This window comes from Mastigoproctus giganteus, chromosome 14, assembly GCF_048544385.1.
Source record: "Mastigoproctus giganteus isolate SK-2022 chromosome 14, ASM4854438v1, whole genome shotgun sequence".
Taxonomy (NCBI): domain Eukaryota; kingdom Metazoa; phylum Arthropoda; class Arachnida; order Uropygi; family Thelyphonidae; genus Mastigoproctus; species Mastigoproctus giganteus.
In genome coordinates this window covers 123,197,939-123,217,303 of record NC_143588.1, presented here as the reverse complement: position 1 = coordinate 123,217,303, position 19,365 = coordinate 123,197,939, and the positions used below count along the sequence as shown (strand labels likewise).

At 38.6% G+C, this 19,365-nt stretch overlaps 1 protein-coding gene across 1 annotated transcript in view; it reads right to left on the bottom strand.

Moving 5' to 3' along the window:
- LOC150075707 (calcineurin-binding protein cabin-1-like) overlaps positions 1 to 19,365 on the bottom strand; it is a 1,104,404-nt gene that overhangs the window by 993,839 nt on the left and 91,200 nt on the right. The window contains exon 6 of the mRNA XM_090388624.1: positions 2,048 to 2,126. Coding sequence (XP_090244750.1) covers positions 2,048 to 2,126 — 79 coding nt within the window. The remainder of the gene's footprint in view (positions 1 to 2,047; positions 2,127 to 19,365) is intronic.

Genomic DNA, 19,365 nt, shown 5'->3' with positions numbered 1-19,365 from the left:
GGTGTAACTGCAGTATAATCGCATTCCTGAAAATAACTATTATTTTCCCTGGAATAGACATTAAGGTAACAGGTTTGTCATGTCACCTTTTGATCCCTCTTTGGAATCGGGGATACATATGTTCAGTCCATCGGGACCTCACCTGAATCCAAGAATGATTTCATAATTATGGCTAAGGATTTGCTTACTTCCCTTGCTGCCTCCCTTAATATAACTAGATAGATCCCATCCACTCAGGTGTCTTTCTTATGTTTAACTTTAATAATGTTTCCCCCAATTTCCTCTCAGTTATCACAAAACAATTTAGCACCCTATTGGAATTGATAAATGTTTGGCATCCCCTTGCCTATGGGATTCCTTGTATGCAAATGCAGATGCAAAATACCTCTTCAGATCAAAAGCACTGGGCTTGAGTAGTCCATCTTTACAAATGCATTCTTTTTAACCACAGAAAGTAGTCAAGTTGGTTCAAAAAAATGCATCTCTAGTGCAGCAGGTAGCACCAACTCTATCTGCTACTCTCTCCAAGTCATTTTACACAGAATGTTCAATTTATGTGTGTGCATGAAATCCTTCCTTCTTTAAAATACCAATCTGCCGAAATCATAACATTTCAGCTTTAATATACAGTAATCCTACCACCATTTACTTGTTTATTGCCGACCGGGCTAGCCAGGTGGGTAAAATGCCTGCCTGGCAACTCAAAGGTCGCGGGTTCGATTCCCGCCTCGGCCTTGGATCAAAGCACTGCAAAAACCTTGGGAGGTGCATTATGGCCACAGAAGCCTATGCGCCAACAACTACCAAAAAAAAAAAAAAACTTGTTTATTTTATTTTATTTTTTTTAATTTTATTCTTTTTTAATATATTAGCATTTTTCTGCAGTTGTGCTACTATTTGGCCTTTTATACTTTAAGGAGCCCCATAAACTTTTCAATAAATTTTGTTCCACAGTCGTGGAGAGTAGTGTTTGTTCATTCAAATCATCTAGTATTGTGCTATCTGTGTGAAAAATTTCCCTTCCACTCGTTCATAATGTTTAAAAAAATGAATAACAATTAAAATTAGCTGTTTTTAATTTTACTGTAGAGGTTAATTATGAGGGCATCACTGGACTTGTGAGAGTTTCCTTTGGATTGGAGAACTGTGAACTTATTGCCAATACAAAACAGAAGTTCTAAGCGTGAAGTCTGTACTACAGATCACAGTATGGCTAAACCTTAAAAACCTTAAGTTTTTTAAGGTTTACATCAGATTTTAAGAAGTTTTCTTGCCGATGAGTTGTTGGTTACTGGAACAAGTTGTCTCCACAGGTAGTTGTGGCTACCAGTTTGAAAAAATTCAAAAGGTCAACTAGATAGTTTCCACAAGAACCCATAATTTGTATTTCTTTATCTAATTTTTACTTTTTTTTTTTTGGGCCTGTGCAGCAAAAGACTATGGCTTTCAGAATCATATGGCTAATACTAACACTAACTCATTAAGACTGTTTTTGCCATGTAGCATAGAACAGAATAATCTTGAAATATGCAGTTACTTATAAAAACATTTGCATTACCACTGCTTTTCCCAAACAGCATATGAAAAATGGTGACGTATCAAATGGGGCATATGTGCTATGTATTCTGTATCACTTACTTGTTTACACTTAGGTGAAACAAGTAAGTCTCTTATTTGTTTCACCTAAGTTCATCTTTAGAATACTAGAAATTTTAATGAACCTGTTACACGCAGTAGCAAGTCTTATTTCTCTCCATAAAATGATTGAAATTATCCTTAAACTGTATTGGGCATCACAGCTCTGGTTCATACTATCTAATTGCAAGTTTCAGAATGAATGACCACTTTTGTTTCTGTCACAGTAAACAGGAATATGCAAGATTTCTAGCCACCTGTTGATAAATTAACAAACTCTATCACTAGAAAAGCAATTAATTTCATACAAATTAATTCTGTACCTGTTCTTGATTTCTGCCACATACTTTTTAAAATTATACAGCCCTTATGTATTACCTTATCCTAATGATAAAAACTAATAAGTACTTACTTGCATAGTCATTCAGGGCATATAATACTGTTATCACATTATCCAGGCAAGGCCAATGCTTGGGATTACATTTCAAACCCTAATTATATTAAAAAAGTAAAAAAAAAAAAAAAAATTTCAAACACTAATTATATAAAATAAATAACATATTATTATATATAGTTTTTATTTTAATAAACATATGTTGTTGTTGTTGTGGTGGTGGGGGGGTTTCATGGGGCATAAGCTACTTTGGCTATAATGCACCTATTCATTTATAATAAAAAGGAAATGAGAAAGTATCGTACAGTCTGAAAAGTCCTTAATCAGAAAAGATTAAAAATTCCAGTTTATTTGAGAAAGCAGAAAATTTCAGAAATATTGGCCTTGTCACCAATCAAATTCTCTAGGGTTATTGGTAGTTGAAGGATAACCAGTGGTTGTAGGTTCAAATTCTGTCTTGTTTATAATAGGGGCAGTCAATGAGAATGTGTTTAACAGTCATATTTATACAGCAATGTGGACACTGTGGTGGATCATCCTGTGAGTAAATGAAGGTGTGTCAGGTGAGTATAACCCATTCTTGCTCTTGAAGGGATTACTTCTTGTCTTGATGTCTGGACAATGGAGAGCCAGAGTTTCAGAATCTGTTTAATCTGAAAGAGTTTATTATTAGTTTGGGAATGCCATAGTGCTGTCCATTCTGATAGGCATGCAGAATAAATCATTAGTGCATAGTCTGATGCTGGAACAGGGATATTGGTTAAATTTAAGCTGGTTGGATTTTTTGTAGCTTTATCAGCCAGTTCATTGCCCAAAATACTAGAATGTGCTGGTATCCAACACAAGTTGGTGACTAGTTGGTGGCTTTCCTCAATTTGCAGTAATAATCTTCTAATTTCATTTATAACAGTGTGAAATTTCTCTGAGAAATTACACAATGCCTTGATTGAGCTGAGGGAATCAGTGTAAATTACAGATTTTAAAGACCAGTCAAGAGAGAGATTTTGTAAACCTAGTTTAATTGCAAATAATTCAGCTGAAAAGATATTGAATTCAGATGGAAAGGCTGCTGATACAATTGTAAACACTGCAGCTGCTCCAACTTTTGAATTGGATTTAGAGCCAACTGTGTATATTGGTAAAAAATTAATATATCTTTGAGTGTGAACTGCATGAACTTGTCTGATATTTGATGCTTGCAAAATATTCTTTCCCCACTGACAGAGGTAAGTGTCACAGGTCGGTATAGGAGGTGGAACCCATGGTGTTTGAGTACAAGTTGCTACCTGTTGTACGGAATCGATGGAAACATTCCAAACCTGCATTAGTTCAAGAAGGCGATGACCAGCTGGTTTTACTATGCTAGGTTTATTGCTGTACAGATTTTCAAATGGTGGATTGAAAAGGTATGACTGTATGGGATGTGAGGCACAACTTTGTATCTTGACAGAATACTTCAGCAATAGCGATTTTCTATGTAAAGATAGTGGCGGCTCGTGAACATCAATGTAAAGGCTATGTGCTGGCGATGTTCTGATTGTACCAAGTGCAATCCTCAGTGCACTGTGTTGAACTGGATCAAGCCAGTGTAATGTGCTCTTTCTAGCAGAGTAATAAATGGGAGCTCCGTAATCAAGATGGGATCTGATTAATGATGTATAATCGAAGATGGGAGGTACAATCTGCACCCGATGTTTGAGCAGATAAAGCTCTGAGTATGTTCATCTTTTTTTTTTTTTTTTTTTTTTTTTAGGCAGTACATACTTTTTTAATGTGCTCTAAGAAATTTAGCTTGTTGTCCATGATATTAATCCTAGAAATCTGATGTTACCAGTGACTGGGATGGAGATATTAGAGATGTGAAGTTCAGGATCCAGATGAAATTTGCACTGTCTACAAAAATGGATTGCAACTGTTTTCTGCTGTGAAAGCCTATAGCCAGGTCCACCGCTGTATTTTATTTAGTGATATCTGAAGCTGATCATGTTTTGGGAATGACAGGAGATGGAAAGGTCATCTGCATAAAGGTAAGTCTCTACAGTATTCGGAAGTTGTTTAGTGATAGAATCTATTCTAAGAGCGAAAAGAGTGGCACTCAGTACTGATCCCTATGGAACACCTTCTTCCTGAATGAAAGTTGCAGAAAGGGCATGTTGGTATCAAACTTGAAATGATCTAGAATGTAGAAAATTCTTTACAAATATAGGAAAGTTGCCCAGAAGATCAAGAGAGTAAAGACCTTTTAGAATGCCATGCCACCAGGTGGTATCAAAGGCCTTCTCTATATCTATGGAAACCATTACTAGATGTTCATGTTTAACAAAGGCATTACAAATGGCAAATTCAGCCTTAACCATAAGGTCCAAGCATGACTTTTTTTGGCAAAAACCATACTGACTATTGCTCATTAACCATTCTGACTCAATAATGATTGATTTGATTTGATTTGGTAGTTGTTGGCGCATCGGCTTCTGTGGCCATATTGCACCTCCCAAGGTTTTTGCAGTACTTTGATCCAAGCCCGAGGCGGGAATCGAACCCGCGACCTTTGGGTTGCCGGGCAGGTACTTTACCCACTCGGCTAACCCGGTCGGCTCTGACTCAATAATCCAGACAAGTATACAGTAGACAATTTTTTCTAGGATTTTGCTGAGGCAGCTTGAGAGGGATATTGTTCTATAGCTATGGGGATTGGTTGGATCTTTTCCAGGTTTTAGGAATGCCAAAACAGTAGAATGATGTCAAGAAGCTGGATAAACATTTTCTAGAAAAATACAGTTGTAAAAGACCAGGAGACGCAAATATTTGTCATCAAGATGTTATAGCACGACATAAGAGATTCCATCTGGTCCGGTAGCACCATTGTGGCATGTTCCAATGGCTTGTAAGAGTTCTGAATATTTCAGAGGTTTGTTATAAGACTATTTGGTTTTTTTTTTTTTTTTTTAGGAGCATTAGCAACTAAGGCCATATTGCTTCGGGGATATGTGGTGGTCACGGGCTCGAACCCCAGTCTAATTAAGAAACGTGTGCTACACACTGCTGCTCCTGCCCACCTGGTTACGGAGGCGCCTGTTATAAGGCAGAAGGAGGGCAGTTTGGAAGTTAATAGAATACTATTCTGCAGTGTTTAATTCTTTGGAATGATGGAGTATAAGCTGATACCACTGAGATTTCAGCAAATGTGTTGCCCAAAGCATTTGCAATATCTAAAGGACTATATAAATCTCGCCCATTACAGGACAGGATTGGAGAATGTACGGTAGGAAACTTAGCATATTATTTTGGTGTCAGTGTTTTTTTAATGTTTGATGCAAAACGGGTCCAGGACTGTTTCTTGGCTTGCCTTTGTATAAAACATGCTTTTGCTTTTAATTTCTTAAAATTGATGAGATTGGGTGTGGTTGCACATTGCCGAAATAAATTCCAAGCTTTATTTTTGGCTTTCTTTGCTCTGTTGCAATCCTCATTCCACCAGTAGTTATAATGCTTTCAGCCTGCAGGATTTGATAGCGGGATTATGTGCGTTTAGCCACATTTAGAAGATGTGACGTGATGTAATTTGTCACATTATCAATAGGCTGGAGGCAGATTTTTTCCTCATCTATGGCGATTGATGACTGAAATTTTGCCCAATTTTCACGGACAAATTTCCATTTCCTGCAGGGTTGAGTTGAAGGAGTCAGTGCTATCAAAAAGTTGCATACTATTGGAAAGTGGTCACTGCCCATGGGATCATTTATTACATACCACTCTATGGTTGGGACAAGTACTGGAGAACAAATTGAGATCTATTGCCAAGGTTTGTCCAGTTGGGAGCTGTATGTGCGTGGATGCACCAGTGTTGAGTATGGTGAGATTTAGTGCCTCTAAAAAGCTTTCAAAGAGTCGACCCAGACTATCTAATTTAGTAGTGCCCTATAAGGGGTGGTGCCCATTAAAGTCCCTTAATATACAGAGAGGTGGAGGTATCTGTATGAAGAGGTCTTCAAGGTCTTTTATAAAGAGTATGTATGGTTTAGCGGTAGGTAGAGGGAGACAAGTGTTATACGAATAGCAATAGCTTATATTTCCGTTTGAAGTGGGATATGTTTAGTTGGGATCTTTGACTTTACTAGGATTTCGATCTCTTCAATAAAGGCAATAGTCCTTTATCGAAGGAGAAATTTGCAAGGTTAGGTAAATTTCCTGAAGACAAAGGGCAACTGGAGAATAACTCCTAATTAGATCTTGGATATCGTCTGTGTTGTAACGAAAGCCTCTGCAGTTCTATTAAAAAATACAAGGGATTATTAGGCATTATTTGTGTTTAGTTGATGGAGCTGATTCTGACTGCTTTTTGAAGGTGATTGCTTTATAACGTTCCGATTTTGGTTTGTCTTTTTTTGGGAAAACTGGCCGACTAGTGTCAATTTCTTCTTCTTGAGCATAGATTTATAAAATAGGATCTTCCTGTATAGATGTGTCATCTATGTCCGTGGTTGTGTCCTGAATATTTTTGGTAGCATTTGAATTTGTAATACTGGATGGGGTAGCAATTACTGGAAGAGGCGGTGCTACTGGAATTGTCTATTATTTGCTTGGTAGTATTATTTTAGGAATATTATTTGCTTGGTCTGAGGTCTTAAATTGTTGCTTGCATACACTTGGTTGTAGCTCAGCGAGCACATTTCTAGCCCAATCAGAAATTGATTTAGTAGTGGGAACTGTGACATCAGGTTTGAACGGAGACTGTTTGAAATATTGAGACTGTTGGGTAATATTTTGGTTTATAGTTGGTGCAACTAATTTTCTCACTTCCTGATAATTGACTTTGTTCTCAATCTTGTATTTTACTATTTTTTTTCTTCGCTTTCCATTTTTCATGTGTCTTGGAATATGCAGGATGGTCAACCTTGCAATTTGGACAGGTCATTTTTGTAGATATACAGTCACTTTGTGTGTAGTTTGAGGATCCACAGTTGGTTCAAACAGGAATTCCTCTACATACATTTTGAGAATGGCCATACTTTGGGCATTTATAGCATCTTAAAGGGTTGGGAATGTAGGGGCGAATGCAGCAAAATAAATAACCCGCTTTTACAGCAGTAGTTAAGTTGGGCGTAATGAAGGTAAGAATAATATTTCTGGTAGGTGTCAGTTGATTATCTTGTTTAATCATTATTCTTTTTGCTTCAATTACATTCTGTCCCTGCAGTTCTTGGGTAATTTCTTCCTCGGTGACATTTAATAAATCCCAACTCGATATGACACCCTTAGATGAATTTAGGGTTGCATGAAGAGATATTTTAACATGAATGCCAGCAAAGCTTGTTAATTGTTAGCTCACAGAATGTCTTTGGTTCATGGTTTCTATTAGTAAGTCTCCTGATTGCAGTCTCTTCACCATCTTGGGAGATCCTGTAATACCCTCCAGATGTTTCTGTATCACAATGGGAGCCAATTTACTAATAGGTTGATTACTAAGAGAGTGGAAGATTAAGAAAGATGGGCTGGGTTGCTCCATCCGATCAGTCTTCTGTCTTTTTAGATTGTCATTTTCCATGTCTACATGGTCTGTATTTGTCATGTTCGCTCCTTTTAGCCCTTGGCAAGAGGACTTATGTGCCAAGGTTTCTGGCCCCGCCAAGGGGAGGAAGGAGCAATGCAGCTTGGAGGCCAAGCAGTTTAAGTGCTAGTCGGTTAGTGGAAATAGAAATATATGGATAAATAAAGGTGAGTTTCCTTTCTGTGTTCTAACTGGCTTTTAAGTATACAATGGTTTTAAAAATAAGATTGTTAAGAGAAACATACAAACTTATAAATAACTATAGTCGCTTTTGATGAGCACTCTATAGATCACAGTAAAATCGCTTGACCTCGAATTTGCTTAGCACCAGGGGCCTTAATAAACATAAATTCCATTCATAAGAAATAACCTGAGTCACATTTCTGAATGGGAAAAAAATAATAATAATAAAATTTAAATAATTATTCATATATCTACCAACTGTAACCCGAAGAAACAAGAGCAGAGTTATTAGTATGGCAAACCTCAGACTTGAAAATGTCAGTTGGCATTTCAACTATTGTGATATTAATGAGCACTGCTCTTTGAGGACTAATGTTATTAGGGGAGTCCCCTAGGGTTCAGTGCAGGGCCCATTGTTCTGGAATGGTCTGTAAATCTCATTTTAAGAAGGATGTATATCTGCAGGAATGGGTGCAGAGAACGGTAGTGAGAGAGTGTGAAGAGACAAAAGAGTGGTCTTACCAAGAAGGCTTTAATTTTTCAAGTTGCAACATCTGGAGACTCGGCTCCTGTGAGGTTTAAGGCTTTAAATGGATTGAGCACACTCAATGCTGATGGCATTCTTCCTCTTCATCAGACTAAACACGTTATGCCTCAACACATTTGGGTCAAAGAAGTAAAAGACTATTTGTTAAAATGCAGGATATTAAGATAGCATGAAAGGTTACTATTGAAATATGCAATGCTCTTCAAATAGTTTCGGAGCAGCTTTATTTAGACATTGCATAACAAAAATAAATTTACAGACACTTGAGACACTCATTATATATGTCGAATTATCTGCTGTTAAAAGATTGGCAGATTCACAGTTTTGCGATGTTCTCAAACAGGTAAAGTCTATATCTGAACAAAGTATTTGCACTAGCATTAGGTGAGGCATATGCTGCAAGAAAGCAAGTTTATGCAGCATCATCTACAAAAAAAAAGTTGGAATTTAGGGAGTACAATGTCTACAGAAAGGATGGACAGGATAGGAAGGGAGGAGGGGTTATGCTATTAGTTAAGAAATACATAAAATCCAAAGAAGTGAAGCCAGTCGACATTGCTGGACAGTGCAGTGTCGAGTCAGTTTGGTGTGACATAAGCATTGGGAGATCAAAATTGAGAGTAGGAGTGTGCTATAGGCCTAATGACTCTGATGAGTATAATAAGAAACTGCACAGGGAAATAGAGTGAGCCAGTAAATCAGAGAGTTATAATGGGGGATTTTAATTTCCCAGATATTGACTGGAATTTGGGGGTTGGTCACTCACACACTAGCAAGGCTTTTGTGGATTTATTCGATGATTGTTTTCTACATCAGCATGTTCGGGAGGCAACTAGAGGGAGTAGTACTCTTGATTTGATTATCAGTAGTGATTCTTCATGCATTAAGAATCTGCAGGTAAATGAACCACTAGGTGGCAGTGATCACAGTGTGCTGAAGTGGGATTTACTCAAAGAGGTAACTACCATTAGGGGTAAAGGGAAGGGTTATTGCTTTCGTAAAGGCGACTACGATGGACTGAGACAGTATTTAAATTCTAGCCCCGCAGCATTTGTACCAACAGCAAATTCAAAATGGGAAGTACAAAGGGTACTAGGAAAGTTTTGCAATATGACGCAACAATGAATCACAGGAAGCTGCTTGTTGCTGCATGTTGAGACATGTTCATACGTGCATAGTAGCCGCCGCGCCAAGTCGATGGGCTCAGTTATTCATTAGTAGTGAGAGTGTAAAGTGCTTGCGATGGCATCGTGGTCACGAAATGAGATAAGGACAGTTTTGCAATATAATTTCGTGCGTGGTTTAACCATAGACCAGTGCTTAGAAGAAATGACTCTTGCGCTAGATGATGATTGTCCACATCGTACAATGATATTCAGATGGTATAGAGAATTCCAAAGGGGAAATTTCACTCTGGAGGATTCTGAGAGGCTGGGAAGGCCACGAACGTCAGTTACGGAGGAAAACGTTACTGCTGTGAGGAAAATGCTTGACGAAAACAGGCGAGTGACCTACCAACAGATAGAGGATACTTTGGGCCTAAATGCACCAGCAATTCGTTCGATTCTGCAAGATCATTTGCACGTGAAGAAACTTTGTTCTCTCTGGGTGCCGCATCAACTGACTGATGAGCAGATGACACGACGTGTGACTTGGTGCCGGGAGATGTTAAGAAAGTTTGATAAGGGACAATCCCGGTATGTGAACAACATCGTGACAGGTGACGAGACTTGGCTGTACTATTACGATCTGCCGACCAAGGCTCAAAACAAAGTTTGGGTCTTTGATGATGACGACACACCCGTAATTGTCAGAAAATCCCGATCTGTAAAGAAGAAAATGATAGCTGTATTTTTCAAATCGAGTGGAATTGTGGAACGTGTCGTTTTGGACACGCAGAAGACAGTCACAGCTAAGTGGTATACTGAACAATGCCTGCCTAAAGTCATTGGATCTATGAAGAACCTGCGGCCAAAGTCAAGAATGGACACCTGGTACCTCCATCACGATAATGCTCCAGCTAACTGCGCCAAAGCCTGCACCGAATATTTAACCACGACAGGACTGAAACTTCTCGAGCACCCTCCCTACAAGCCAGACATTGCTCCCTGCGACTTTGCACTGTTCCCGCATGTGAAAATGAAGCTAAAAGGGAGGCAGTTTTCCAGTGATGAGGACCTTCTACGGGCTTGGGACAACGAGTGTGCTTTACTCCCTAGTGAAACTTGGCAGAACTGGTTTAAAGATTGGTTTCGGAGGATGGAGAGGTGTATTGAATGTAGAGGAAATTACTTTGAAAAAATTAAATAAACAAAGCTGTATTGCAAAACTTTCCTAGTACCCTTTGTATTCAAAGAACTTATCTTGGAAGCTACTAGGCTTTACATACCAACTAAGAAATATTGTTCAAGGTTTAGGCCTAAGTGGATGTCAGATGAACTAATGAGACATATGGCAGAGAAGAAAAATGCATGGGATACATACAAATTAACATGTGACACAGAAGCCTATGATAGATATAAGTTGATCTGTAACCAAGTTACAAAGGAGGTTAGGCAGGCGAAGGCAGATTACGAGAAATCTTTGGCAAGGGATGCAAAGAAAAACAGAAAAGAGTTCTTTACTTATGTAAACTCTAGAAGGAAGGGGATGAATCAGATTGGTCCACTTGATATCGATGGGTGAACTGTTGGTGATCCTGCTCAGGTAGTTAACAAACTAAATGAATATTTTGCATCGACATTCACACATGAGGAGTTATTCAGCGAGGGGAATGCCAGAGGTGTATTCAACTCTGGCAGTAAGCTAGAGAATCTTGTAATAACTGAGAGTAAAGTGGAGGAGAAATTGTTGAAGATAAATACAAGAAAGGCACCCGGGGTGGATGGGATCTATCCAGTTATATTAAAGGAGGCAGCAAAGGAAGTAAGCAAACCCTTAGCCATAATTATGTGAGCTTCCTTGGACTCAGGGGAAGTACCCATGGACTGGAGATGTGCAAATGTGACCCCAATTCACAAAGGAGGATCAAAGGGCGACACAAATAATTATAGACCTGTCAGTTTAACTTCTGTTCCCGAAAAATTAATGGAGGCACTGGTTAAAGAAGCACTGCAGGATCATCTAGACAAGACTTCAGTTATAGCTCAGACACAGCATGGTTTTGTTAAGGGGAAGTCTTGCCTGACCAATCTGATTGGATACTATGATGCAGTCACAAAAGAACTGGATGCAGGGAATAAACTTTGATATTATATACTTGGATCTTAGAAAGGCTTTGATACTGTTGCACATGGAAGACTGCTGCACAAATTGGAGCAGTGTAGCATTGGAGGCAAATTGCTACTATGGATAAAGGGGTGGTTGAGGGGGAGAAGACAGAGAGTGGTAATCAATGGACACTGCTCATTGTGGACTAATGTTATTAGTGGAGTCCCTCAGGGTTCAGTATTGGGTCCATTATTGTTTTCTGTATTTATAAATGATATTGATGATAGTATATCAAGCTTAATGTCCAAGTTTGCAGACAATACGAAGATTGGCAGGGTTGTCAAGGACACTACTGACACTATGCTACTGCAGCAGGATCTGGAAAGGTTGAGTAGATGGGCTGAGAGGTGGCAAATGAAGTTTATCATTGACAAATGTAAAGTACTACATGTAGTACTCTGTGGTACTACACTGACAGTGGTAGAGAATGAAAGGGACCTGGGGGTGGTTGTGCAGGCAGATATGAAGTTTTCTGAGCAGTGCAGATGGGCTGCAAGAGTAGCTCATGGTGTATTTATTGTTGATGATATATAGGAATTTTTCTAGCAGGGTTATCCCTGGAGGTGATTATTCCCTTGTATAAGGCAATGGTCAGGCCACACCTAGAGTACTGTATACAGGTCTGGAGGCCTCATTTCAAGAAGGATGTAGAGATGCTGGAACGAGTACAGAGAAGGGCAACAAGATTAGTGAATGGAACAAAGGGGAGCTCTTACGAAGAAAGACTTAAGTTTTGCAAATTACAGTGTCTGGAGACTAGGCACCAGCGAGGGGATCTGATAGAGGTGTATAAAGCCTTGAATGGTTTGAGCATGCTCAATGCTGATGGGATTCTTCCTCTTGCTCAGAATAATCACCTCAGAGGGCATAAATTCAAATTGAGGAAGGACAGATGTAGGACAGACATGAGGAAATTTGCCTTTAGCCAGCGGGTGGTTGGTTGGTGGAACAGACTTCCATCCCTTGTCGTGGAAGTTGATAGGCTAAATAAGTTTAAGGCTCAGCTGGACAGGTATTTCGAATGAACAGAGGGGTGAAGTGGAAGTGGTTATTTTTTATTTATTTATTTATTTTATTTTTTTTTTTTTTTTTTTTGGCTGATGCTGCATAAGCTTGCTTTCTTGCATCAAATGTCTTTACTAATGCTAATACTGCAAGAAAGCAAGTTTATGCAGCACCATCTACAAAAAAAAAAAAAAAAGTTTCTCTGAATCTCTTAATATGAACTAAATAAATTAAACCTTTAACTCAAACAAGTTAACTAAAAGTAACACAGATGTACAGTTGATGATTGCTACTGAATATTAGTAGTGGCAATTTTGTACAAAGACAAGTTTATACAGCATCAACAAAAAAAAAAAAAAAAAAACCTATCCACATCACCTACCCATTTCATATAATGAATTGTCCAATCCTTCCTTAAATTCATTCAACTTACACACTTCTGCAATGTCATATGGAAGGTTTGTTCCAGAAATCACTCTCTCGCTGGAAGCAAATTTTCATACATTTACCATGCAGTTATCCTTTTCAAATTTATGACCTTATTGTGTCTTCCAAGAAAGAGTAAGGATGCCACCATTTAGTTTACCCATTTAATTTAAAGCATTAAACATTTTAGTCGAGTCATCTTGCAGATTTACTAAATTCATCAGGTGCATAATAGGGTACTCTTACCCTTTTATGCGTCTGATGAATCGTGTACCTCTTCATTGCAACAGATCAACATCTGTCCAAAAGTGATGCTTCCAAACCAGTATGCAGAATTCCAGCTGCAGTCTACCCACTCCCTTATACAAAAAGATAATCACTTTTGTCCAAGCTTGAAAAATTCCTGTACATCACTGAAGTACACCACAAGCCATCCTATTTGCTTGTCTGCACTGCTTAGAAAACTTCAAATCTGGCTGCACAATTATCCAGATCTCTTTCATTCTCCACTACCGAGTGTGATATCACACAAGTCGGTATGTTGTGCAATATCTTGGGTTTATCAATACCTTGAATTAAAGGTGCAATATCTTGAATTTATCAATGTTAAAACTCAATTGTCACTTCTCAGTCTATTTGCCTTATTTTTCTAGATCTTATCACAATTAACCATCCTAACAACCTTTGTATTATCAGCAGACATTGGCATTAAACTTAATATATACCTTTGCCGATACTGTTAATAAATATTGGGAAAAGTTAGAGGTACTCTCAATTGATTCCTGAACTGGCTAGACAGAGTATACTACAATAACCGGCTTCGATTTCATCATCCAAAAAGAAACGAAATCATATTTCAGCTATATTTTCTGTTGTGATCCTCAACAGGTTTCAACAGCAGTCGAGCATATTTTCAAAAGTCGAGCTGCTGTTCAAAAATCAGTTAGAATTTGACCTGTTGGAGACATTTGTGCAGCTGAATGCCTTCTTCATGACTATCAAATGATACTGCTGGTAGTCATTTATATATCACATAACAAAAGATCAAACACATCACTGAATTCATCCATTTCATTTTACTTCCTTACACAATTGAAGAAGCTGCACTGCTACAACAATTTTCTCACAAAAAATGCAACCGAATATCAATGATACTTAGTGGAGATTTCAATTAATTTTACAGATACTCAATCCAAGCATTTGACTGATTTCTTAGAAAATAAATTTGGACTAATGTTAAATACTAATAGAAAAGGAGATGATTATCCCTCTGTATAAGGCAATGGTCAGGCCACGCCTTGAGTACTGCATGCAGGTGTGGAGGTCTCATTTTAGGAAGGATGTAGATTTGCTTGCGCATGTACAGAGAAGGGCAACAAGATTGGTGAGGGGAATGAAGGGATCCTCTTACCAGAAGAGGCTTAAGTTCTGCAAATTGCAGCAGCTGGAGACTAGGCACCTGCAAGGTGATCTGATTGAGCTGTATAAGGCTTTGAATGGGTTTCTTCTATTTGTTCAGATTAGGAACCTAAGGGGGCATAAATTGAAACTGAGGAAAGACAGATGTAGAATAGATATGTGGAAATTTGCCTTTAGCCAGCAGGTGGTTAATTTCTGGAACAAACTTCCATCTGTCGTTGTGGAAGTTGATAGGTTAAATAAATTTAAGGAGGAACTGGACTAATATTTAGAGAGGGTTGTTTTGTATTTTTTTTTTTTTTTTTTTTTGTTGATGCTGCATAAGCTCATACACTTGAGAACGAGAGTAGCCTTGTGCAGGCAAAGTTTTTTACTGCTCCTGGAACAGAAGTTTCTTCTGTTTTATTAGCTTAAATTGGCATATTAACCTATTTTTTAGAGTAACTTTATATTCCTAGTTATGATACTTAGTTTAAAGTTTAACTTAGATAGAGATTTTCTAGGAATTACTTAGTATCGATAAGGGTATTAAATCCACGTGTTATAAGTTGCAGCTCCACTGAACAAGAAAATTTTTAACTATATTTAGCCGCTTTATTGACCAATTGTTATATCAAATTATTTTCTATAAGTAGCTTATAGACTTGGTCATGATCATTAATTTATTCTGAATTGAGACAGCGAGATTTGGAAGTTAATTAATACTTAATTGTCCGTAGATTTACCGTTCGTAACCGCCATTATTATACGATACATTATATCCCGAACCAGATAACGTAAGCTTAGTACAGTATAGTACATAATATAATATTGTCGATATCAGTAAAATCTATTAATCTTGTTAAACTTCATTGTCAATTAAATTGTACTCTTTAACTAAATACATATAACGACTTAGATTACAAACGTAACATAATTAATTAATACATAACTTGATACAGAAGTTATATAAATGGAACTTGTAGATAATACTCAATACTAAAAATTATATATAGCGTTATAACTGTTTTGGGATTCAAGTTTAGGGTTATAATTTTGCACCGAAATTGAAATTGTATTGAAATTACATCGAAATCATGAAAAGACCAGAGCAGCAAAGCAAAAGGCTCAAGCTAATGGGAGTGCTGTGGTTCAAGGAAGAACTGAGGGGGGCAGTTGCCCTCTGAATCACAGCCTTTTAAAATGCACTGCTTGCTTGATGTTTGTCGAGCAATCGGGTACGGCACATGATATTGCCATGGGGGATGTCTTTGTGTGTGCGCGATGTAAGGAGTGTAAGGAAAGCAGGAGACAACTCAGCGTTGTTATGGGCCTATATGAGAGCTTGAATGACAGGATGGATACCCTCAAAGGAACTAAATTGAGGGGCCCCATAAAGCTCTCAGCTGCCCACATCAATGCCAGAGCTTGCACTTGGTCATCACGCAACACAGCGGCAATCCCAAGGCAGAATACACTGGTCCCACAGGAACTAGTAGTTATTGGTGACTCTATTGTCAGGGAAACAGGAACATGCTTTGTAAAAAGGATAGGTGGAACAGGACCAGGATATGTCTGCCAGGGGCAAAGGCTGATGACATTGTAGAGCGAATATCATCTTTTAAGGGCACAAAAGGTGATATAGTTGTGCACATTGGCACTAATGATATTACGAGTAGAAGACATGCAGAATTACTTAACAAGTACAGGTCACTGTTGAAAAAAAGTCGTGAATTAGGGTTGAATTTGAAAGTGTCTGCAATTCTGCCCAAACACGATAGGAGGGAGTATATGATGAGAGCCTTGTCGATCAATTCGGCCCTAAAACGATTGTGCAAGGCTCAAGGGGTAGAATTTTTTACAGCCTGGTCTGTACTTGTTAACAGGAGAGACTGCTTCTACACGGATGGGATACACTTAAATAGAAAGGGTGCAAGAATATTTGCTGATGCTATCAAGGCAGTGTAAGATGAGTCAGAAAACTGCTAGCTTCAGGGGATACAAGGACTAATAGCTCAACAGTAGCCACTGGCAGAGTTGAAAGTGATTCTTGCACTGCTTCTATTGGAATGAGCAGAAGCCTGGAAAACAAGATGCAGGATATTCAGAGACTGCTGGGAGTCATTGCAGTACAAGTAAACACATGGGTTGTGTTAGGGTAGCTAAGAATAGGAACAGGTGCATGTATACTTGCGGGTACACCAATACTAGGAGTTTGGTAAATAAATTTGATGAATTTGAGGTATTGTTCAAAACATCAAAGGCAGATATTGTTGGGATATCAGAGACATGGTGTCAAACAGATATAAGGAATGTAGAACTGGAATTTGGGGAGTACAATGTGTACAGAAAGGATAGACTGGATAGGAAGGGAGGAGGGGTTATGCTATTAGTTAAGAAACACATAAAATCCAAGGAAGTGAAGCCAGTCGACATCGCTGGACAGTGCAGTGTTGAGTCAGTTCTGTGTGACATAAGCATTGTGAAATCAAAATTGAGAGTAGGAGTGTGCTATAGGCCTAATGAGTATAATAGACTCTGATGAGTATAATAAGAAACTGTACAGGGAAATAGAGTGGGCCAGTAAATCAGATAGTCTTATAATGGGGGATTTTAATTTCCCAGATATTGACTGGAATTTGTGGGTTGGTCAATCACACACTAGCAAGGCTTTTGTGGATTTATTGGATGATTGTTTTCTACATCAGCATGTTCAGGAGGCAACTAGAGGGAGTAATACTCTTGATCTAATTATCAGTAGTGATTTTTCATGCATTAAGAATCTGCAGATAAAGGAACCACTAGGTAGCAGTGATCACAGTGTGCTGAAGTGGGATTTACTCAAAGAGGTAACTACCATCAGTGGTAAAGGGAAGGGTTTTTGCTTTCGTAAAGGCGACTACGATGGTCTGCGACAGTATTTAAATTCTATACAGTGGGACCAACTGATGATGTTACCAACAGCAAATTTAAAAAGGTGAAGCAATTAAATAACTTATTTTGGAAGCTACAAGGATTTACATACCAACTAAGAAATATTGTTCAAGGTTTAGGCCTAAATGGATGTCAGATGAACTAATGAGACAATATGGCAGAGAAGAAAAATGCATGGGATATATATAAATTAATGGATGACATGGAAGCCTATGATAGATATAGGCTGGTCTGTAACCAAATCGCAAAGGAGATTAGGTAGGCAAAGGCAGATTACGAGAAATTTTTGGCAAAGGATGCAAAGAAAAACAGAAAAGAGTTCTTTACCTATGTAAACTCTAAAAGTAAAGGGATGAATAAGATTGGTCCAATGGATATTGATTGTTCAACAGTTGAGGATCCTGCTCAGGCGGCTAACAAACTAAACGAGTATTTTGCATTTTTACATTCACACGTGAGGAGTTATTCAGGAAGGGGAATGCCAGAGGTGAAGTAAACTCTTGCAGTGAGCTAGATGGTTTTGTAATAACTGAGAGGAAAGTGGAGGAGAAATTGTTGAGGATAAACATAAAAAAAGGCAGCTGGGATCTGTCCAGTTATACTAAAGGAGGCAGCAAAGGAAATAAGCAAACCCTTAGCCATAATTATGAGAGCTTCTTTGGACTCAAGGGTGGTACCCATACACTGGAGATGTGCAAATGTGACCCCAATTCAGAAAGGAGAATCCAAGGCTGACACAAGTAATTATATACCTGTTCCAAGAAAATTAATGGAGGAACTGGCTAAAGAAGCACTGCAGGATCATCTAGACAAGACTTCAGTTACAGCTTGGACACAGCACGGTTTTGTTAAGGGGAAGTCTTGCCTGACCAATTTGATTGGATACTATGATGCAGTCACAAAAGAACTGGATGCAGGGAATAACTTTGATATTATATAGTTGGATCTTAGAAAGGCTTTTGATACTGCTGCACAAATTGGAGCAGTGTGGCATTGGAGGAAAATTACTGCTTTGGATAAAGGGATGGTTGAGGGGGAGAAGACAGAGAGTGGTAATCAATGAACACTGCTCATCGTGGACTAATGTTATTAGTGGAGTCCCTCAGGGTTCAGTGTTGGGTCCATTATTGTTTTCTGTATTTATAAATGATATTGATGATGTTATATCAAGCTTAATGTCCACGTTTGCAGACGATACAAAGGTTGGCAGGGTTGTTAAGGACACTACTGACGCTATGCTGCTGCAACAGTGTCTGGAAAGGTTGAGCAGATGGGCTGAGAGGTGGCAAATGAAGTTTAACATTGACAAATGTAAAGTACTACTACATATGGGAAACAGCAACCCCAGAGCAACGTATCAACTCTGTGGTACTACACTGACAGTGGTAGAGACATATGTGCAGGTAGATATGAAGTTCTCTTCAGTGCAGTGCAGACAGGCTGCAAGAGTAGCTCATGGTGTCTTGTCAAGGATATACAGGAATTTTTCTAGCAGGGATAAGGAGGTGATTATTCCTTTGTATAAGGCAGTCAGGCCACACCTTGAGTACTGTATACAGGTTTGGCGGCCTCATTTCAAGAAGGATGTAGAGCTGCTGGAACGAGTACAGAGAAGGGCAACAAGATTAGTGAATGGAACAAAGGGTTGCTCTTATGAAGAAAGGGTTAAGTTTTGCAAATTACAGTGTCTGGAGATTAGGCACCGGCGAGGTGATCTGAGAGAGGTGTATAAAGCCTTGAATGGTGTGACATGCTCAATGCCGATGGGATTCTTCCCTTTGCTCAGAATAATCACCTGAGAGGGCATAAATTCAGATTGAAGAAAGACAAATGTAGGATAGATGTGCGGAAATTTGCCTTTAGCCAGCAGGTAGTTTAGCCATCGGGTAGTTGGTTGGTGGAACAGACTTCCATCCCTTGTTGTGGAAGTTGATAGCCTAAACAAATTTAAGGCTCAGCTGGACAGGTATTTGGAACGAACGGAGAGGTGAAATGGAAGCTTTTTTTTTTTTTTTTTTTTGGCTG